Source organism: Nerophis lumbriciformis, linkage group LG03 (assembly GCF_033978685.3).
Source record: "Nerophis lumbriciformis linkage group LG03, RoL_Nlum_v2.1, whole genome shotgun sequence".
Taxonomy (NCBI): Eukaryota; Metazoa; Chordata; class Actinopteri; order Syngnathiformes; family Syngnathidae; genus Nerophis; species Nerophis lumbriciformis.
Window position 1 is genome coordinate 30779724 of NC_084550.2, and position 22838 is coordinate 30802561.

General features: G+C 43.2%; 2 protein-coding genes across 3 annotated transcripts; one reads left to right on the top strand and one right to left on the bottom strand.

Moving 5' to 3' along the window:
* Positions 1-402: 402 nt before the first annotated feature.
* Positions 403-19652, bottom strand: slc5a8l (solute carrier family 5 member 8, like). 2 transcript variants are annotated; one of them, XM_061936883.2, is made up of 15 exons: positions 18068-19652; positions 15832-15897; positions 15616-15667; positions 13791-13858; positions 13517-13671; positions 6339-6479; positions 6139-6268; positions 5990-6078; positions 5705-5817; positions 3381-3448; positions 3227-3313; positions 2979-3166; positions 1112-1221; positions 948-1033; positions 403-866 (listed from the first exon to the last, which is right to left on the bottom strand). In XM_061936883.2, the coding sequence occupies exons 1-15, from the start codon at positions 18419-18421 to the stop codon at positions 753-755; spliced, it is 1821 nt and encodes a 606-aa protein (XP_061792867.1). In that variant the 5' UTR covers positions 18422-19652; the 3' UTR covers positions 403-752. The 2 variants fall into 2 exon arrangements, with proteins under 2 accessions (XP_061792867.1, XP_061792859.1); XM_061936875.2 differs by having other exon boundaries at positions 1112-1224.
* tshba (thyroid stimulating hormone subunit beta a) lies at positions 5185-22541 on the top strand. The gene is made up of 7 exons (XM_072912831.1): positions 5185-5657; positions 5745-5865; positions 5969-6066; positions 6120-6202; positions 6366-8481; positions 19626-19816; positions 22230-22541. The coding sequence occupies exons 6-7, from the start codon at positions 19655-19657 to the stop codon at positions 22500-22502; spliced, it is 435 nt and encodes a 144-aa protein (XP_072768932.1). The 5' UTR covers positions 5185-5657; positions 5745-5865; positions 5969-6066; positions 6120-6202; positions 6366-8481; positions 19626-19654; the 3' UTR covers positions 22503-22541.
* The last annotated feature ends 297 nt before the right edge of the window (positions 22542-22838 follow it).

Consider the following 22838-nt stretch of genomic DNA (forward strand, 5'->3'; position numbering starts at 1 on the left):
ACAAGGCAGGTGTCTCAGGTGTTAACACTACAATAGATCTTTAATGCATAATATTTATTTTGAGGGCAATTTGCTAATAAAGAGTGCGTAGTAAAGGAAATATGACTTTAAAATGCAGTTGTAATCAAAGCAAACATGGTGCCAGTGTTGTCTATACAGTGGTGCACCACGGACCGGTTTAATGTTGGCATTATTTTCAGGGACCGGCTTTCCACTTGTGCCAGATAAATACAGCGAACATAAGTGCATGAGAGATACAACTCACTATAATGCTGAATTAGTGGGAGCTTGTTTCTTTGCAAAGAGATGCAGATGGAAATCAGCCTTTGGCTACAATCTGTCACATTTATATTTGGTATGTTGGTAAATGTGCATTGTGTCATGTCACAAAGTTATAACAACTTGTTATGAGCAGTTTATTGTACATCTATAAACAAGCTTATGGTGTGTCTAGTGGCACAGGCCAAAGTCAATGCAGTCCTCTATAAATGATTTCATGTTTCTCTGGGCCTGGTAGTTGGCGACCACTGCTCTTTAGTCCATTGACATACCGTCTGGTGACATCTGGTGGTGAGTCAGTAGATTCTTCACAGGAATTTGACTCCGCTAAGTTGTCCACAGTAATATTACATTCATTAGAATACAAACCCTACAAAGGCTTGGAACATGTGTTTAAAGACAGATCCAGCAGCAGCGGCCACCTTGCAATGTGTGATGAATACATCTCAGAGGTGCAATGTGATGATTTGACCCTAAAGTTTGGTCACTTTCTCAACGTCTTCTCTCGTCCCCTCAGGGTGTGCAAGTCCTGGCTTGTCGGCTCCCGTGTGAAAGTGTGGGGAATGCTTGAGTTTTTCCCCTGATGCCTGTAGTGGATGGACAGGTTAGTCAGCCACACCTTTATATTTGGAATAATTGCAATACAAAATAGGGTCTGTGATCTCTACCTGGGATTTTCTGTTGCAGCCAAAACACAGAAAGTCACTTTTCCTCACAAAGAGATCGGGGTTGAGCTTTTTTTGCTTGCAGCCACCTAAAAACAACGAAAGTGTAACTTAATGCTGTCTTCTCTAATGCTGTGTAAGGTTTTGTGACCATGGGTAGTTCCTACCTGTGATCATGCTCACCAAGAGGCCACTCACAACTGTGGTCAGCGTGCCCAGCAAAGAGATGTAGAGGTAGGACAGAGAGTACCAGGAGTCTGCTAATGGAGGCCGAACACTGCTAAACACACAGGAGATCCTCCTTAATCACTCCATCATTAGTACATTTCTTTAAATCATTCACAATCCTTATGTAGGATAAGAACACATGTTTTTCTTTTTTTATGCATTCTAACTCGTAAATAAAAACTAGTAAGAGTCAGCTAACAATGGAGCCTATGGAAGTTGCTCTATTCCGCCCATAAAACGCTCTAAAAAACATCCAAACACCTCCATTAAGGTTTATATACACGCTGTAAGTATATATGTAATGTAGTAACATTTATAATCCATCCATTTTCTACCGCTTGTCCCTTTTGGGGTCGCGGTGGGTGCTGGAGCCTATCTCAGCTGCATTCGGGCGGAAGGCGGGGTACACCCTGGACAAGTCGCCACCTCATCACAGGGCCAACACAGATAGACAGACAACATTCACACACTAGGGACCATTTAGTGTTGCCAATCAACCTATCCCCAGGTGCATGTGGGTTCCCTCCGGGTACTCCGGCTTCCTACCGCCTCAAAAAAAAAAACATTCATAATAACATGTAATATATACATGATGTAAGTATATATGTCATGTAGTAACATTCATAATAACATGTGATATATATACATGATGTAAGTATATATGTCATGTAGTAACATTCATAATAACATGTAATATATACATGATGTAAGTATATATGTAATGTAGTAACATTCATAATAACATGTAATATATACATGATGTAAGTATATATGTCATGTAGTAACATTCATAATAACATGTAATATATACATGATGTAAGTATATATGTAATGTAGTAACATTCATAATAACATGTAATATATACATGATGTAAGTATATATGTCATGTAGTAACATTCATAATAACATGTAATATATACATGATGTAAGTATATATGTCATGTAGTAACATTCATAATAACATGTAATATATACATGATGTAAGTATATATGTCATGTAGTAACATTCATAATAACATGTAATATATACATGATGTAAGTATATATGTCATGTAGTTACATTCATAATAACATGTCATATATACATGATGTAAGTATATATGTCATGTAGTAACATTCATAATAACATGTAATATTTATGTATTTTGGTCATTTTAAGCATAAGGCGATGTAATAATTTCAAAAATGCATCACATTTGCTTTTTCCTTGACAACATCACTGATTTTTACTCACTGAAGACTTCATTAGAGACAACAAACATAACATAACATCACTTACTGTACAATGTCTGTTGTCAATTTATCGGATTGTATCCTCGTCCTTCTACTATCCAGGTGAGAGGCATGATTTATGATGAAGAATAAACAAAGCCTAAAATGTCAACACACAAGCTAGTTAGCGCCCTCTGACCACTGTGCCGCTAAAACTAGTTTGTCTGCTTTAGCGCTTTAAAACCAATATGACTAATACTTGGTGAGTATTCCAGTCAGGAAATGTAAATGGAGTATTGTTGGTGCTTTTAGATGGTTATTTAGAGGGCTTCTGTTAGCTCCACTGTAAGATGACTTTTATTTACATATATTTATGAGTTAGAAGGCATTCAAATAAATATATGTCTTCCTGTCTTACAGAAGGATTGTGAATCATTGGCAAAATTCACCCTAATAAGTCTAGTTCCCCTTTAAGGCAGTTGAAAAAAACCTGCATGATTTATAGGACTGGTCACTGGACTGGTTCAGTACTTAGTACTCACTCAGGTGGCATTGTCACTGGACTGGTCCAGTACTTGGTACTTAGTACTCACTCAGGTGACATGGTCAGTGGACTGGTCCAGGGAGCTGTTGTGGTGGTGTTGTACTGGTGTGTGCTGTTGCATCCCACAGTGCTGACTGGCAGAGGGTTTGTCTTGGCAGTGGTTGCCGGGTAAATCTGACCTCCGATCCCCACCCACAGGGTCAACACCAGGCCCAGGACCATTCCTGCCAGGCCTCCCTGCAGAGTCAACAGGTTGTCAGGTTGTCAGCTCAGTGTCCATGCATACTTCATACTCACCATGGAGTTGGATGTGCGGAACAGCATTCCTAACAGATAAAGGCCAAGAAGAGGCCCGCTGACCATGCCAAATATAGAGAGAGCGGCCTGCACACAGAAAAGTGTCAGGACATGTGTGCTTTGAAGAGTCCGTGGTAAGGCATGTCAGCATTACCTGCAGAATACTTCCCAACAGTGAAGCCACGCCAGCCATCCCGATGCACAGAGCGCCAAAGAATACACCTTGGTAGGAAAACAGCTTTCTTGACTTGGGTCAGACTTTGTGTACACTATAGTTTTTGTCAGGGAACCGTTTTATGAGGCAAGTAGATGGATGATTTGCTATTTTAAAAGGGTTCAGCCAGCGGGCTAAGTGCGGCCCGCCGACGTCTTCAGTTTAATTCGCGAGATGTCCCTAGTCTACTTAATTTGAACACTACACATGTGTCCAAATGCTGCAAGTGTGCCTCCATCTCTTAGACAACGCCAGTAAATCAGCTCAATGACCATGAAATGTAGTGTGAAGCCTGCTTAGCACACCATTGACTTATATGACCCGATCCAAACTACCTTTGCCACTCATGGCGCAAATTAATTGCAATCAAAACAAAAAGTCAACACACATAACACAACCTGCTCACTGAACTTTGTGGATGCGCTGTACTTTCTCTCTTAATATATATATATAACCCGTTAAGCTTTTCAATCTGACCCGCCGGACATTCCCAAATCATTTTTTTTAGATGTTTAAGATGTAAAGTGTAGCTGCCATTATGATGTGCACTCATCTTTTCTAATGACCGTAAGTCTTCAACTATACTAAGTCTGTCCATGCTTGGAATATGCGTGATATACTAGTTACTATGGTCATCCAATTAGTTACTATGGTCATCTAATTACTTACTATGGTCATCTAATTACTTACTATGGTCATGTAATTAGTTACTATGGTCATCTAATGAGTTACTATGGTCATCTAATTAGTTACTATGGTAATGTAATTAGTTACTATGGTAATCTAATTAGTTACTATGGTAATCTAATTAGTTACTATGGTAATATTAGTTACTATGGTCATCTAATTAATTACTATGGTCATCTAATTAGTTACTATGGTAATGTAATTAGTTACTATGGTAATCTAATTAGTTACTATGGTAATCTAATGAGTTACTATGGTGATTTAATTTGTTACTATGGTCATGTAATTAGTTACTATGGTGATCTAAGTCACAGCAGCTCAGACGAGGTACCAAGCAGTGTTTCCAGAGTGAAATGTAGGTGTCAGGGACAGATGTGGAAGGAGATTTTTACAACAAAGTTCTAAAGCTTAGTGATATATAAGATGTATCAGACAGTAGGTGTTTTTTTTTATTACCCTTCGTGTTCATATTTCGCCGTGTTTGTTGAATTTTTGTTGCATTTAGCTTTATTGTAAAATATGTGTGACAATCTGTCACTTCATTTCTGTTTGTGCTTCCTTGTTTTGCGTTTATTTCCTATCAGTGCTCTTATTTTGGTTCTATTTCCTGCGTGTCCCGCTGAGCGCTGTTTTCCCCTCACCTGCTGTTGATTGGCAGCCAGTCCACACCTGCTGCCAATCAACATGTTTCTATTTCTGCCTGTCCCGCGCACTCCTCGGTGCTCGAGAATTGACTTATGTTTTGAGAACTGTTACATGCAAGACTGCTTTATCTCTGTTTGAGTGAATTACGGTAAATCATCTTACCTGATCGTCACTCTCCTGGTTCCTGCATCTTGGGGTCACTACAATTGCAGCCATGCGAGTTCGCGACAATATGTGGATGGAGATATGTTGTCAATATTCAGTGTTTTAGTGAAGTGAATTATATTTATATAACGCTTTTATCCTTCATAGTTAATATTGTAAAACCCACATTCATTCTGGGTGTCTCATTCAGTAAAATAATGTAAAATTCCATTCTGTTTTTTAAAGCGGTCTGTCATAAAGTTTTTAGCATTCAATCAGACATTATTGTGAGGTATTAGTATTCCTAAAAATCAGATATTCGGCCCCCAGACACATGTTATTCTCTAAATGTGGCCCCCCGAGTGAAAATAATTGCCCAGGCCTGTTCTAACATGAGGATGACATACATATACATACTGTACATCAACTTGTGTAAGAGCTGTCATCTCTCCACACATGATTCACCTTGTGCTAGTTTACTCACAGAAGCTTCCAGAGATGACATTGTGAACACTTGTCACTTTATGACAGCCTGCTATGTTTCACTCACATTTTAACATCCTTGTGTTGTTTCAGGTAGCCAGGGCACCTTTCAACACAACTGATCTCACACTCCACTGTTGCCTTTATGTTGTGCTTCTTATGGTATGTGAAGATTTCACTGGGATTTATGAACATGTCAGCTTAAAGTGCACATCAGGCTGCTCTCCAAACAATTTGGACACGTTTGTACAGAGCAAAGTATGTGATTTCTGTCGTATTTGTGAACAAGGTTAGATAAGACTTACTCAGGCCCATGTTCAACCATGTCATCTGCTTCTGTGTCAGGTTCTTGCATATGGGACGGATGAAGTCTTCCACAGTGACAGCAACAAGAGCATTGATGCTGGAAGACACTGTGCTGAAGAACCCACGTGGAAGTTGGTCATATTTCTTAGGAACTGACTTGGTGAGAGGGAATGAACCACTCCCACACAAGTAAACATGCTGCATTGTTCTCTCTGACAGCACCAAGTAAAGCCTATACCCAACTGTTATGTTTGCTTGTGCAGGCGTGCATAACGTGTGCTCACCTCAGGGTTCCGCTGTATGCAGCAGCCACAAACAAGCCAGGGATTCCTGGGTAGACTGCCAAGATGTCCATGACAAGGTAAGGCAGCAACTGTTCTTATGAAGACAAAGCAGTTAACACACGCTTCACAGGTGACACTTGACTGGTTACCTGGTCAGTGGAGTTGATGTCATCATTGGTGAACGGGTCGCACTTCTTGTAAATGGAGAACATGGTGAGTCCGGCAAACACAGCCAGGCTCACAGTCACCCACAAACCCACCATGTTTACATACAAAGACCTGGGCGCAGTAAGCGAGCTGTCACAAAGATGTTACATAATGGTGAGGATGTGCGTGCAGGAATGCTCACATCTTTGCATGGCCCAATGTCTTGCAGGAAATGTAGCGCTGCACCTGGGACTGGTTGATGGCGTAGATGGATACCCACATCACGCTGCCACCGATTGTGATGGTCCAGAAAGTATGCCGCTTCAGTGGATCAGGGTCAAAGCTAAGTCCAATTACAACATTTTCATGTAGAGAATCAGCAAATTGAGTTTTTGCTATTTTGTTTCATCTTAAAGTTGGTTGTAGAGATGAATATATACTGTATAGGCCTGATTTACTCAGATCCAAAACACCACACGCTAAACAGCGTGTGCGATCTATAAAATAATGTGTACTTTTAGTGGGCGTGTTGCGTTTGATTTACTAAGACTACAACTAAAAAGTGGTGCAAAACGCCTTATTTAAATGAGGATTTTGCATGTACCAAATAATAGGCAGACTCATTTACTGCACATTCATGTGATCATGCTCATAACTTTGGTGTTTTACTATGTTTTCACAAAAGCAGCAGACATCGACCACTTTTTATGGGCGTTGTAGAAGCAGTCGTTCAGTGTACTCACATTGACATTTAGTGCTGAAGGTGCATGGCAGGATGGAGGCTGCACTGCTGTGCTCATGTTGCAAAATATGCATACTTCAAGAAGTTTTTATCGCAAAGGATTTATGTTAGTAACATATATTCTATGTGAGAAAACAAATGTCATTAAAACAATTAAATGACACCAAAACGCATTATTTAAATTTGTTTTAATTAGCCCCTTAAAGGGGAACTGCACTGGTGTTTGGAATTTTGCCTATCATTCACAATCATGAGAAACAAAAACAAACATGTCTTTTTATTTTAGGATTCTAAAAATAATTAAAAATAAACTTGCAAAATGTGGCTAATAAGAGTCACCAATGTAGCCTTCTAAGTCTGACCGCTCTCGCTGCTAACTTTATGTCTGTGTGCTTCTAATCGATTTACAGCTTTCGTTATTCCTTCTCCAACATATTTAACAGTCTTATCAAACTTACACTCTCTGTTTCAGTGCCTCACTTTCAGCTAGCTCGTTACTAAGCTAGCGAAGCTAAACTAGGTACAGTCCGAAGCTACTGTGCTCCAAAGGCAACAAAAACTTGACTCAGTTACTTTGTGCACCTTACTCATGGATAGCTCTACTCCAGGACCGTGTCCGCCAGTTACAGCAGAGTAATTTCATTACTTTAGACGTCGCGGACACATCTGCTAGCGTTAGCTGTAGCGAGCTAACTAGCCCAGCTTATAGCAGCCCTAAGCGGCCTATAAGCAACGGTGAACCGGTTGAGACGCATATTAGTTTTAGCCTTTTAGCTAGTCCTACACCCCAGTCTACCGGGAACCACACCTTAGTCATAGGGGACTCCATCACCCGAAACATAAAGCTTAGCAAACCAGCCACAATTAAGTGTATTCCCGGGGCCAGAGCACCTGACATTGAAGCTAATCTTAGGCAGCTAACTTGCTACAGGCCCAGTAAACACATACGACAGGCTAATCGCACCACTGGCGATGCAAACATAGTTGTACACGTTGGCTCCAATGACACTAGGATGAGACAGTCAGAGATTACAAAGAGGAACATAGCTAGAACTAGAAAGATGTCCAGGCATGGAGTACTTGTCTCTGACCCCCTGCCTGCGAGAAGCAATGTTGAGAGGTATAGCAGATTAGTCTTGTTTAGTTTTTGTAGAAAACAGGGACTAACGTTTATTTATAATTAGTCCTCTTTCTGGGGCAAACCCGGCTTGCTGATGAGGGACGGCCTGCACCCTAACCGGGAAGGCCCCATCATTCTTCCTAGTACATAGATTACTGTTTGGGTCACACTTGACTAACTAGACTAGAGCAAGCGTGGACACAGGCAATTACAGTGTCTGCTTGTCCGGGTGAGGAGTCAGTTAAGCTAGAACTAACCAACACCAGACTGGAAAATTCCTGCACATATAGCATTTCTCCTAGGATAATACACAACTCACATAATGTTTTTTCTGCAGTGACTGTGCCAGAGGTGGACATGCATTTTGAAGCTGAACATACGGAGGATGAACTACTGCTTATAGAAGCAGCACAAAGAGAGGCTGGAACCTTGGAGCAGACGGAAGCCTGTGTGACTCCGATGTTGTAAAAGTGGAGCTTGGAGGCAAGTTATGCCGACATTAGTTGTGTGCTTACCCAACTGTCCATGGAATGACTCACTATAATATTGATCATGATACATGTCATGCGCGTTAGTACAACTACATACACTGTCTGGATAGCTGTGTACAAACAGAACATGAAATAATAATTAGTTACTCCTCTCTGAGCTTCCACCTTATCGTGGTAGAGGAGTTTGCGTGTCCCAATGATCCTAGGAGCTATGTTGTCCGGGGGCTTCTATGCCCCCTGGTAGGGTCTCCCAAGACAAACACGTCCTAGGTGAGGGATCAGACAAAAAGTAGCTCGAAGACTTCTATGGAAATAAACCAACCAAGACTCAGTTTTTCCTCGCCCGGACGCGGGTCACCGGGGCCCCCCCTCTGGAGCCAGGCCCGGAGTAGGGGCCCGGCCAGACACAGCCCGAAGAGGCAACGTGGGTCCCCCCTCCAATGGGCTCACCACTCATGGGAGGGGCCATAGAGGTCGGGTGCAATGTGAGCTGGGCGGAAGCCAAAGGCAGGGCACTTGGCGGTCCGATCCTCGGCGACATAAGCTCGCTCTTGGGACGTGGAATGTCACCTCGCTGGGGGGGAAGGAGCCTGAGCTAGTGCGCAAGGTGGAAAAGTTCCGGCTGGATATAGTCGGACTCACTTCGACGCACAGCAAGGGCTCTGGAACCAGTTCTCTCGAGAGGGGCTGGACTCTCTTCAACACTGGCGTTGCACGCAGTGAGAGGCGACGGGCTGGAGTAGCAATTCTTGTTGCCCCCCGGCTCAAAGCCTGCACGTTGGAGTTCAACCCGGTGGACGAGAGGGTAGCTTCCTTCCGCCTTCGGGTGGGGGGACGGGTCCTGACTGTTGTTTGTGCTTACGCACCAAACAGCAGTTCAGAGTACCCACCCTTTTGGATACACTCGAGGGAGTACTGGAAAGTGCTCCCACGGGTGATGCCCTTGTCCTACTGGGGGACTTCAACGCTCATGTTGGCAACGGCAGTGAAACCTGGAGAGACGTGTTAGGGAAGAATATCCGCCCGGATCTGAACCCCAGTGGTGTTTTGTTATTGGACTTCTGTGCTCGTCACAGATTGTCCATAACAAACACCATGTTCAAACATAAGGGTGTCCATATGTGCACTTGGCACCAGGACACCCAAGGCCGCAGTTGCATGATCGACTTTGTAGTTGTGTCATCGGATTTACGGCCTCATGTTTTGGACACTCGGGTGAAGAGAGGGACGGAGTTTTCTACCGATCACCACTTGGTGGTGAGTTGGCTGCGATGGTGGGGGAGAATGCCGGAAAGACCTGGCAGGCCTAAACGCATTGTGAGGGTCTGCTGGTAACATCTAGCAGAGTCTCCTGTCAGAGAGACTTTCAATTCCCACCTCCTGAAGAACTTTGAACATGTCACGAGGGAGGTGCTGGACATTGAATCTGAGTGGACTTTGTTCTGCACCTCTATTGTCAAGGCAGCTGATTGTACCTGTGGCTGCAAGATAGTTGGTGCCTGTCGTGGCGCTAATCCTGGAACCCGCTGGTGGACACCAGCAGTGAGGGATGCCGTCAAGCTGAAGAAAGAGTCCTATCGGGTTCTATTGGCTCATAGGACTCCGGAGGCAGCGGACAGGTACCGACAGGCCAAGCGGTGTGCGGCTTCAGCGGTCGCGGAGGCAAAAACTCTGACATGGTAGGAGTTTGGGGAAGCCATGGAAAAAGACTTCTGGACAGCTTCGAAGCGATTCTGGACCACCAACCGCCACCTCAGGAAGGGGAAGCAGTGCACTGTGAACACCGTGTATGGTAAGGATGGTGTGCTGCTGACCTCGACTGCTGATGTTTTGGATCGGTGGAAGGAATACTTTGAAGACCTCTTTAATCCCACCAACACGCCTTCCTATGAGGAAGCAGTTCCTGGGGAATCTGTGGTGGGCTCTCCTATTTCTGGGGCTGAGGTTGCTGAGGTAGTTAAAAAGCTCCTCGGTGGCAAGGCCCCGGGGGTGGATGAGATCCGCCCGGAGTTCCTTAAGGCTCTGGATCCTGTGGGGCTGTCTTGGTTGACAAGACTCTGCAACATCGCGTGGACATCGGGGGCGGTACCTCTGGATTGGCAGACCGGGGTGGTGGTTCCTATCTTTAAGAAGGGGAACCGGAGGGTGTGTTCCAACTATCCTGGGATCACACTCCTCAGCCTTCCCGGTAAGGTCTATTCAGGTGTACTGGAGAGGAGGCTACGCCGGATAGTCGAACCTCGGATTCAGGAGGAACAGTGCAGTTTTCGTCCTGGTCGTGGAACTGTGGACCAGCTCTATACTCTCGGCAGGGTCCTTGAGGGTGCATGGGAGTTTGCACAACCAGTCTACATGTGCTATGTGGACTTGGAGAAGGCATTCAACCATGTCCCTCGGGAAGTCCTGTGGGGAGTGCTCAGAGAGTATGGGGTATAGGACAGTCTGATTGTGGCAGTCCGCTCCCTGTACAATCAGTGTCAGAGCTTGGTCCGCATTGCCGGCAGTAAGTCGGACGCGTTTCCAGTGAGGGTTGGACTCCGCCAGGGCTGCCCTTTGTCACCCATTCTGTTCATAACTTTTATGGACAGAATTTCTAGGCGCAGTCAGGGTGTTGAGGGGATCCGGTTTGGTGGCTGCAGGATTAGGTCTCTGCTTTTTGCAGATGATGTGGTCCTGATGGCTTCATCTGGCCAGGATCTTCAGCTCTCACTGGATCGGTTCGCAGCCGAGTGTGAAGCGACTGGGATAAGAAACGGCACCTCCAAGTCCGAGTCAATGGTTCTCGCCCGGAAAAGGGTGGCGTGCCATCTCCTTGTTGGAGAGGAGCCCCTGCCCCAAGTGGAGGAGTTCAAGTACCTCGGAGTCTTGTTCACGAGTGAGGGAAGAGTTGATCGTGAGATCGACAAGCAAATTTGTGCGGCGTCTTCAGTAATGCGGACGCTGTATCGATCTGTGGTGGTGAAGAAGGAGCTGAGCCGGAAGGCAAAGCTCTCAATTTACCGGTCGATCTACGTTCCCATCCTCACTTATGGTCATGAGCTTTGGGTTATGACCAAAAGGACAAGAATATGGGTTCAAGAGGCCGAAATTAGTTTCCTCTGCCGGGTGGCGGGGCTCTCCCTTAGAGATAGGGTGAGAAGCTCTGTCATCCGGGAAGAGCTCAAAGTAAAGCCGCTGCTCCTCCACATGGAGAGGAGCCAGATGAGGTGGTTCGAGCATCTGTTCAGGATGCCACCCGATCGCCTCCCTAGGGAGGTGTTTAGGGCACGTCCGACCGGTAGGAGGCCACGGGGAAGACCCAGGACACGTTGGGAAGACTATGTCTGGGCTGGCCTGGGAACGCCTCAGGATCCACCGGGAAGAGCTGGATGAAGTGGCTGGGGAGATGGCAGTCTGGGCTTCCCTGCTTAGGCTGCTGCCCCCGTGACCCGACCTCGGATAAGCGGAAGAAGATGGATGGATGGATGGATAGATACTGTAATATGATTGTTCATGTTTTTCACTCAGTACAGATTGTGTTGTGTATTACTAACTCAAAAGGCATTCAGCTGCTGACGTAGAAGCTAGTTTATGACTAATACTGTAGCATGCCGTCTCAAGGTGATGTGTTAGTATACTAGAAAAACAGTTTCTCAGTGTTCGCTCTTACAAAAATAATGTTGCTACAGTTTGGTTATAATGCAGGTTACATAATGTAAAGGAAGTATTGTTGACGGTTTTTTAATGCATTTTAAAGTGATTTAGAGGCAGAATGGATTGATCCCATTAGCTGCATTGCTAGCCACCTACAACAAGCTGATTATTACAAATTAGAATGCAAAAATAAAGCATGTTTTCTTCAATCAATCAATCAATCAATGTTTATTTATATAGCCCTAAATCACAAGTGTCTCAAAGGGCTGCACAAGCCACAACGACATCCTCGGTTTTCTTCTCTCTCATTAGGATTGTGAATGATAGGCAAAGTTCCAAAAAAGTGCAGTTCCCCTTTAAGTCATCTAGTAGCTAAAATGATAAAATAGTGTTACTGAGTAGAATAGTGATTAGTGTAATATTTGTATTTTATTTCTGACCATCCAAATATGTTGAAACGCACATGTAGTACATCCATCGTGTGTCTTTGCACTCCTCTCTCACAGCCATGTGTGTCCTTCTCACATGCGCTCAATAAAACTCCTAGTGCTGATGAGTCATGTAATCACATTGTGCGTGCTAGAAAATGAGAGTTGCATCTTCTCCTCCCCGTATTGTGGTTGTTTAGATGATCAGTATACAGTACAGGAAACACCTTCTCCTCATTCATTGTGTTTTCTTTATTTTCATGACTATTTACATTGTAGATTGTCACATCAAAACTATGAATGAACACCTGTGAAGTGAAAACCATTTCACCTCTTAAAGCTCATGGAGAGAATGCCAAGAGTGTGCGAAAAAGTAATCAGAGCAATGGGTGGCTATTTTGAAGAAACTAGAATATAAAACATGTTTTCCGTTATTTAACCTTTTTTGTTAAGTATATAACTCCACATGTGTTCATTCATAGTTTTGATGTGACAATCTACAATGTAAATAGTCATGAAAATAAACAAAACACATTGCATGAGAACTTTTGGCCTGTACTGCATATTTTGCATACTAATGAAGACAAATGCAAAAGCGTTTGCACACCTTATTCTGCTCACTTAAAAAATGCAATCTACTTTGCACACGTTTAGTAGATCACTTTGTGTGCTAAAAAGTTTGCACGTGTTTTAGTACACGCAAAGCTTCAGTAAATCATAGACTCCTATAAGTGCTTCAAAACATGCAGTTAAATCATTAAGTTTTCATACCCTGGCCAGTTAAAGTTATTTCATTTTATTTCTGTCTGATTGTATTTACTGTATTTACTGGCTGGAAGTAGGCAGAAGAAATAATTATTTGTATATATATACTGCACTATAAAAGCTTATTTTCATAAACTCTCCAGATATAGAATATCACTGGTGTGTCCAAGCCTAACTATGTATGACAAGTTGTGATCTTACTCAAAGGCCTCCAGCCTGCCTCCTCGCCTGGCATCTTCCCAGATGTTGGCCAGGCCCCCCTGCAGCACTGCCCCTCTCGCTATCACAGCCACAAAACCTGCCAACATAATCACCATCTGCAGCACGTCGGTCCAAATGACTGCTTTCAGGCCGCCCTAGGGACAAGATGAGCACACGTGTAGCATGAGCATCTAAAATGCAATGCTTGGAATAGATCATTAGTTAAACAAGGTTTGCACACAACTGCTGTGGATTGAAACAGTGTTTTACTTACCAAGGTGCAGTAGAGGATGCACACTGCCCCTGTGGCCACCAGCACTCCCCACAGGTCCAGTCCAGTGACTGAATCAGAAGAAAGTTTGGATATTGAGTCAGCACAGAGTCTGTCCTAGTTCCAGTTGCTTCCTTGTGTGTCCACATGTAGTGAAGTGAAGTGGATTATATTTATATGGCGCTTTTCTTTAGTGACTCAAAGTGCTTTACATTGTGAAACCCAATATCTAAGTTACATTTAAACCAGTGTGTGTGGCACTGGGAGCAGGTGGGTAAAGTGGCTTGCCCAAGGACACAACGGCAGTGACAGAAGCAGGGATCGAACACTCAGTAAACGTTTGGGAACTGAGGAGACACATTTTTGAAGCTTCTCAGGTGGAATTCTTTCCCATTCTTGCTTGATGTACAGCTTAAGTTGTTCAACAGTCCGGGGGTCTCCGTTGTGCTATTTTAGGCTTCATAATGCGCCACACATTTTCAATGGGGGACAGGTCTGGACTACAGGCAGGCCAGTCTAGTACCCGCACTCTTTTACTATGAAGCCACGTTGATGTAACACGTGGCTTGGCATTGTCTTGCTGAAATAAGCAGGGGCGTCCATGATAACAACATATGTTGCTCCAAAAGCTGTATGTACCTTTCAGCATTAATGGTGCCTTCACAGATGTGTAAGTTACCCATGTCTTGGGCACTAATACACCCCCATACCATCACACATGCTGCCTTTTACACTTTGCATCTATAACAATCCGGATGGTTCTTTTCCTCTTTGGTCCGGAGGACACAACGTCCACAGTTTCCAAAAACAATTTCAAATGTGGACTCGTCAGACCACAGAACACTTTTCCACTTTGTATCAGTCCATCTTAGATGAGCTCAGGCCCAGCGAAGCCAACGGCGTTTCTGGGTGTTGTTCATAAACGGTTTTCGCCTTGCATAGGCGAGTTTTAACTTGCACTTACAGATATAGCGACCAACTGTAGTTACTGACAGTGGGTTTCTGAAGTGTTCCTGAGCCCATGTGGTGATATCCTTTACACACTGATGTCGCTTGTTGATGCAGTACAGCCTGAGGGATCGAAGGTCACGGGCTTAGCTGCTTACGTGCAGTGATTTCTCCAGATTCTCTGAACCATTTGATGATATTACGGACCGTAGATGGTGAAATCCCTAAATTCCTTGCAAAAGCTGGTTGAGAAAGGTTTTTCTTAAACTGTTCAACAATTTGCTCACGCATTTGTTGACAAAGTGGTGATCCTCGCCCCATCCTTGTTTGTGAATGACTGAGCATTTCATGGAATCTACTTTTATGCCCAATCATGGCACCCACCTGTTCCCAATTAGCCTGTTCACCTGTGGGATGTTCCAAATAAGTGTTTGATGAGCATTCCTCAACTTTATCAGTATTTATTGCCACCTTTCCCAACTTCTTTGTCACGTGTTGCTGGCATCAAATTCTAAGTCAATGATTATTTGCAAAAAAAAAATGTTTATGAGTTTGAACATCAAATATGTTTACATCTAACACAATTTCCCAACTCAAATGGAAACGGGGTTTGTAGCTTCCATGCTATATTCACTTTTTATTTCCTTGTTGCGTGCCTTGCAGCAGTCCTCACCACCTTATCTCAGCTCCATTCCTCGTTGAACTCTAAACCACCTCACTGCACTTCTTGCTTTTCTGCGTGCACCTACCATGGTACTTGATTGCAGATATGGACTTCACCTCACCTTGGGTTTTTTTAGATGTTCTAGCCTTGTTTTACTGAGAAAAGGCATCACTGGGACATGTAAACGCTTGACAAAGTTGTTCTTTGTTGACTTACTCTGATTCAGTGCCAGGGCAGGAGCGTAAATGACCAGACCAGTGTACAGGGCCTGATAAGAGAGCTGCCATTAGTTGATTGGTTGATGCTTGTTATTCACATTCACACAAGATGTCCTTTTCCATAAAGCAAGAGGGGAACAGACAGATGTTGTTTGCTGTGCTTTTTTTCCAGTCTTAGTCCACATTCTCACAGGAGTAGTTTTAGGTCACTAACCGTCTGCACAATGTACATTGAAGTCCCTAATACTCGAATGGGCCGGCTGAAACGCAACTCCAGGTACTAGAAAGGATCAAACATTGTAAAGCATTTTAATTGATCTGTCCACGTGATTTGTTTTTCATTTCATTTATCAGCTTTGTTGTGATATTCAGGGATCCCAGATGTCCTCTATTTAATGACATTCTGCTATTCTTCTAGCCCAGTGATTCTTAAACTGTCGTGGTCGGCCATTCAATAAACGGCTCTTTTTTAGGTACAGGTATGGGAGAGTACTTGTAACTATGTCTCTGATACCATACTAATGTGTGTTGTGTACGAGATAAATAGAGTGCACACAAGCTAATAAGTCCGTTAGCATGCTAATGTTGTTACACAAAAATGACTTATTCTTCGCCTCTTTAACCTCCGGAGTGCGCGACCAGAGCAAACATCATGATGAATGACAGTGTGGCAATATTTCAAAGTGGAGTAGCCAACAAGTCGCACTGCAAAATGCAAACTTTGCAATGTTGTATCTCTGTATGGAGGGGTGGGTGATACAAGCATCTTAAGGAAGCACTTGACGCACACAATGAAGTTACCCTGACAGATTCATGCCAAGTTTACACCAGAGTCCCAACATTTGTGGTAAAGTAAAGGAATTCATAGTATTGTACGATCAAGCTAGTGAAGAATGTGGGATTTCACCGCTGGCCTCCTCATAAATACACTATATTGCCAAAAGTATTTGGCCACCTGCCTTGACTCACACATGAAGTTGAAGTGCCATCCCATTCCTAAGCCATAGGGTTCAATATGATGTGGGTCCACCTTTTGCAGCTATTACAGCTTCAACTCTTCTGGGAAGGCTGTCCACAAGGTTGCAGAGTGTGTTTATAGGAATCTTCTACCATTCTTCTAAAAGTGCATTGGTGAGGTCACACACTGATGTTGGTGGAGAAGGCCTGGCTCTCAGTCTCCGTTCTAATTCATCCCAAAGGTGTTCTATCAGGTTCAGGTCAGGACTCTGTGCAGGCCAGTCAAGTTCATCCACACCAGACTCTGTCATCTATGTCTTTATGGACCTTGCTTTGTGCACTGGTGCACAGTCATGTTGGAAGAGGAAGGGGCCCGCTCCAAACTGTTCCCACAAGGTTGGGAGCATGGAATTGTCCAAAATGTTTTGGTATCCTGGAGCATTCAAAGTTCCTTTCACTGGAACTAAGGGGCCAAGCCCAACTCATAAAAAACAACCCCGCACCATAAATCCTCCTTCACCAAATTTCACACTCAGCACAATGCAGTCCGAAATGTAGCGTTCTCCTGGCAACCTCCAAACCCAGACTGGTCCATCAGATTGCCAGATGGAAAAGTGTGACTCATCAGTCCAGAGAAGGCGTCTCCACTGCTCTACAGTCCAATGGCGACGTGCTTTACACCACTGCATCCCACGCTTTGCATTGGACTTGGTGATGTATGGCTTAGATGCAGCTGCTCGGCCATGGAAACCCATTCCATGAAGCTCTCTGCGTACTGTACGTGGGCTAATTGGAAGGTCACATGAAGTTTGGAGCTCTGTAGCAACTGACTGTGCAGAAAGTCTTTGCACTATGCTGACCTCTCTGTCAGTTTACGTGGCCTACCACTTGGTGGCTGAGTTGCTGTTGTTCCCAAACTCTTCACTTTTCTTATAATAAAGCCGACAGTTGACTTTGGAATATTTAGGAGCGAGGAAATTTCACGACTGGATTTGTTGCACAGGTGGCATCCTATGACAGTTCCACGCTGGAAATCACTGAGAGCGGCCCATTCGTTCACAAATGTTTGTAGAAACAGTCTCCATGCCTAAGTGCTTGATTTGATACACCTGTGGCCAGGCCAAGTGATTAGGACACCTGGTTCTCATCGTTTGGTTGGGTGGCCAAATACTTTTGTCAATATAGTGTATTTGAGCCAAACATCTTTATAAGACTGTTAGCCAACTGGTCTCTACAAAATGACAAGGCTTTTTGCTTCACTACAAGACATTTGGAGCAGTTTAATCAGTGATTATCTTAACGGCACATTGGGTCGTGTTTTTCTACACATGTAAGATAGGACTTCTAAAGCATCTTAAAAATGGAGAAATATCTTCCACCCCCAAAAGGGCCCTCTTGACCCCCAGTTGATATTTTTCAATAGTTTTTTACCTCGCTGGGATCCCTGAATATTGCAACAACAGTATTTGTGAAGTTGATCCACGGTCTCTTACCTCGTAGGCACTGGTGATCTCCAGTCTGTAGAAAAGGGGCACAAAGATCTCGGCAGTGAGGGTGGACATTATGGCGTAGGAGAAGCCAAACAGCCAGAAGGATGCCCCAAACAAGTACGCCTCGGCAGGTGTGCCGATGACGGTGATGCCAGACATAAAGCTGGCCGTTAAAGACATGGCCACCGGTACCGCCGTCATCTGCCGCCCGCCCAACAGGAACTCTTCGCAGCTGGTCTCCTTGCGACCTCGGATGGCTTGAAAGAGGCCGATGCCTGCTGCTCCCAGGATTGTCCCGGCAAACACCACATAGTCCCATACGGAGAAGGTGGCCACTGGACCACCTGTACCAACCATGGTTGGTTCAGACGAGAAGGTGCTGTGTGCCTTTCTACTTGAGGCTGCAGTCTTGTAGAATAGTCCAGTTAAACAACAACAGCTAAACTAAATCCCCATGTGGTTTACAGTGGCCAACACTGTTCACACTTACAACAGAAGCCGAGTCCGCCTGAAGTGCTCCAAAGACCATAAAGATCATATCCCTTTGTTAATAATCCATCAAGGACACTTGAGTGTCAGCCAGCATTGTAAAAAGCTGTTGTCAATGTTCTGATACAGCAGCTTGACAGTCAGACGTTTCCTGGAGTGGTCAATGAACAGCTTCAGTGTGCTCTCGACCTGCCGCTTATCTCAGAAGGCAGGGCAGGTTTATGCAGCCGGACCATCACATCATAATCACTCCTAGTCATGTCCCTGTCTCCAATGATGGAGACTTTATTGCACTTGACAGGAGACTATGGCAGGAAATCATGTTTATCAGAAGGACCTTTGGGTTGGCGTGTAATATTTGTCAAGGGCAGAGATTTGATGGGTGATTGATTTCAACGGACATAATGAGGAGAAACTCAATTGTTATTGTTTGTTGGTGTAAAATCGACTTTACTGTACAGGTCTGTCCATCTTCATTGCACAGAAATATACCACAACACTTTCCTATGTTGGTATTTGAGCAGGACAATGACGGAGTATGTGTGGCTGTGAGGAAAACCAATTCTACATTATCTTAGTGGACGAGACTTTGACTATCCTGGACAATCATTAAACTAACTCCCGTACAGAAGATATCCAGTAGCTCCATTGACTTTAAAACACTGGCTGATGATAGTTAGAATGGAATTGTGTTTGTGAGTGTGTGTACTTTTTACAACGCTGTGGTCTTTACTCACATTTGTAAGGTGACGTTATATGAAGACTACAGTTAATGTTTACACATGGATGGATATTCGAGAGACTCCAAGCAAAAACAAGGCTTATAGGAGGTTTGAACATGCATGAACTCCTGGAGGAAAATAATCAGTCATTCATGACATCAGTCTAATGGTCTCCTCTTCTTTCAGATTGGAGATAAGAGATGATTATTCCTGATGTGTAGACTATTTATGTGCAGGAGGCTGCTCAGGCACAGCATCACCACTTCCACCTGTCTCAAGTCGCTGATGCAGAAGAGAGCACATAAATAAGAAAAGTTCTCTTGTGACTTCCTTTGTTTTTTCTTTGCTAGGTCTGAAAGTGACTTGGAGCCTTCTGAAGATGAAGACTGCAGCGTTCACCTGCGGCCTCCTCCTCCTCATCTTCAACCCAGCAGCACCAACCTGCATGCCCACAGATTTCACTTTGTACGTGGAGAAGCCAGAGTGTGACTTTTGTGTGGCCATCAACACCACCATCTGTGTGGGCTTCTGCTACTCCAGGGTAAGTACCCTACTCTGGTTGACCTGCTACTCCAGGGTATGTACCCTACTCTGGTTGACCTTATACTCCAGGGTATGTACCCTACTCTGGTTGACCTTATACTCCAGGGTATGTACCCTACTCTGGTTGACCTTATGCTCCAGGGTATGTACCCTACTCTGGGTGACCTGCTACTCCAGGGTATGTACCCTACTCTGGTTGACCTGCTACTCCAGGGTATGTACCCTACTCTGATTGACCTTATAGTCCAGGGTATGTAACCTACTCTGGGTGACCTGCTACTCCAGGGTATGTACCCTACTCTGATTGACCTTATAGTCCAGGGTATGTAACCTACTCTGGGTGACCTGCTACTCCAGGGTATGTACCCTACTCTGGTTGACCTTATACTCCAGGGTATGTAACCTACTCTGGGTGACCTGCTACTCCAGGGTATGTACCCTACTCACCATGATGCTATTTTACTCACTCTTTCTGCTAAAGACTTTCACTTGACCAAAATGTGAGTATACTCATTATTTAAATACAAATAGTCATATCTCAAGCTGGAAGATCAGTTGTTTCTATGACACAGCTCGTATCCGTTAATCTGTTTTTATTTAGTTTTCTCTCTGCACCGCTCAGTTTATTACTTTATTTTGTATGTTTCTGCTTCCTGTCACCTGTCATTGATCCTACATGCAGCCTTGCCCTTGAATCCTGCGGTAACTCAATCAAATCATGATTATATAACAATGATAGCTGAGATAGGCTCGAGCACCCCGCCGCGACCCCAAAAAGGGACAAACTGTAGAAAATGGATGGATAAATGGATATTATTATTGTTGACAGTCCTAGCTAAAACCAATCCAATGTAAGTGACTATATGCCAGCTAAGCTAACTATAGGTGTCTGTAAGTTTGTGACACAGGTGACAAATGAGTAGTTTAATATTAAAAAAAAACATAGCTCTTTAGTAATAAGTGTTTTATTTTTAGAAAATGCTATAACAACTGTGCAATACTAGTAGTTATGCCAAATATTACAACATGTTTTGACATTTTACAGTGTAAATAACTCATGTCACAAAATATCTATCAGTGGTTTACAGTAGTTCATGTGGAGAAATATTTGTTTCTTCTCAAATTTAGTGGGTGCAGATTATAAAGTGGTGTGTTCTATGGTTCGGAAGATACAGTGGGTCTTGGGCACAGTTGGATGTTCCAACAGGACAATGACCCCAAACACACCTCAAAAGTGGTAAATGAATGACTAAATCAGGCTAGAATGAAGGTTTTAGAATGGCCTTCCCAAAGTCCTGACTTAAACTGTGGACAATGCTGAAGAAACAAGTCCAGAAAAGGAGTGGTCAAAAATTAAAGCTTGTGGATGGCTACCAAAAGTGCCTTATTGCAGGTAAACTTGCCAAGTAAGCAAATATTAACATCGTTGTTTTGACCCAGCACATTTGCTCACATTTTCAGTAGACCCATAATAAATTCATAAACTTCATGAATGTTTTTTGTGACCAACAAGTATGTGCTCCAATCACTACATCACAAAAAAATAAGACTTGTAGAAATTATTGAAAACTCAAGACAGCCTGACATGATGTTCTTTACAAGTCTATGTACACGTTTGACCATGACTCTGTATATATATATATATATATATATATATATATATATATATATATATATATATATCCCCGCCTTCCGCCCGATTGTAGCTGAGATAGGCTCCAGCGCCCCCCGCGACCCCAAAAGGGAATAAGCGGTAGAAAATGGATGGATGGATATATATATATATATATATATATATATATATATATATATATATATATATATATATATATATATATATATATATATATATATTTATATATATATATATATATATTTATATATATATATATATATATTTACACATATATTTATTTATATATATTAGGGCTGCAACAACTAATCGATTATAAAAATAGTTGGCGATTAATTTAGTCAACGATTCGTTGGATATATGCTATGCGCATGCGCAGAGGCTACTTTTTTTTTTTTTTTTTTTTTTTTTTAATAACCCTTTATTTATAAACTGCAACATGTACAAACAGCTGAGAAACAATAATCAAAATAAGTATGGTGCCAGTATGCTGTTTTTTTTCAATAAAATACTGGAAAGGATGGAAATGTCGTTTGTCTCTTTTATCCGATAATTAATCGATTAATCGAAGTAATAATCGACAGATTAATCGATTATCAAATTAGTTGTTAGTTGCAGCCCTAATATATATATATATATATATATATATATATATATATATATATATATATATATATATATATATATATATATATAAATAAAAAATAGCAACAGTTTCACAAATGAAAGTGTTCCATGTTCTTTGTTCCATGTAAAGAGCTGCTGTGTATCTTCACAGGACAGCAACATGCGGGACATATTTGGCTCACGCTTCCTCATCCAGAGAGGCTGCACCTACCAGAGGGTGGAGTACCGTACGGCCCAGCTGCCCGGATGTCCCCTCCCCACCAACGCTGCCTTCACCTACCCGGTGGCCCTCAGCTGCCACTGTGGAGCGTGTCGCACTGACAGCGACCAGTGCGCCCACAGGGCCGGTGGGGGCGGGGCTAGATGCTCTAAGGCGGTCAGACACATGTTTACTGACACTGACAGTCTAATGCTCCCTCTTTGACTCTTTTGTTGACACGCTCTATACCCCATGTGACTCATTCAACTCACTAAGTCGCTCTCAGACTCAATTAAAGTCACTTAGTAGCTCTCAGACTAAGCCCTGCTCTTCTGTTTCCTACTTCAACACTGGACATTGTCATCTTGGTGACTTGCTTTACTGCCAGTCAATCATTATCAAGGAGCACCATTATTAAGTCTTAAGTCTAAGCTATGACAGGAATTTCCACTACATACTCAAATATTAACACTGAATGAGTCATCCTACTCTTGATTTGAATCATATTCAATAATCACACTTACACTTACCACCTGGTTCAATGATATGAAAGCATGTGTT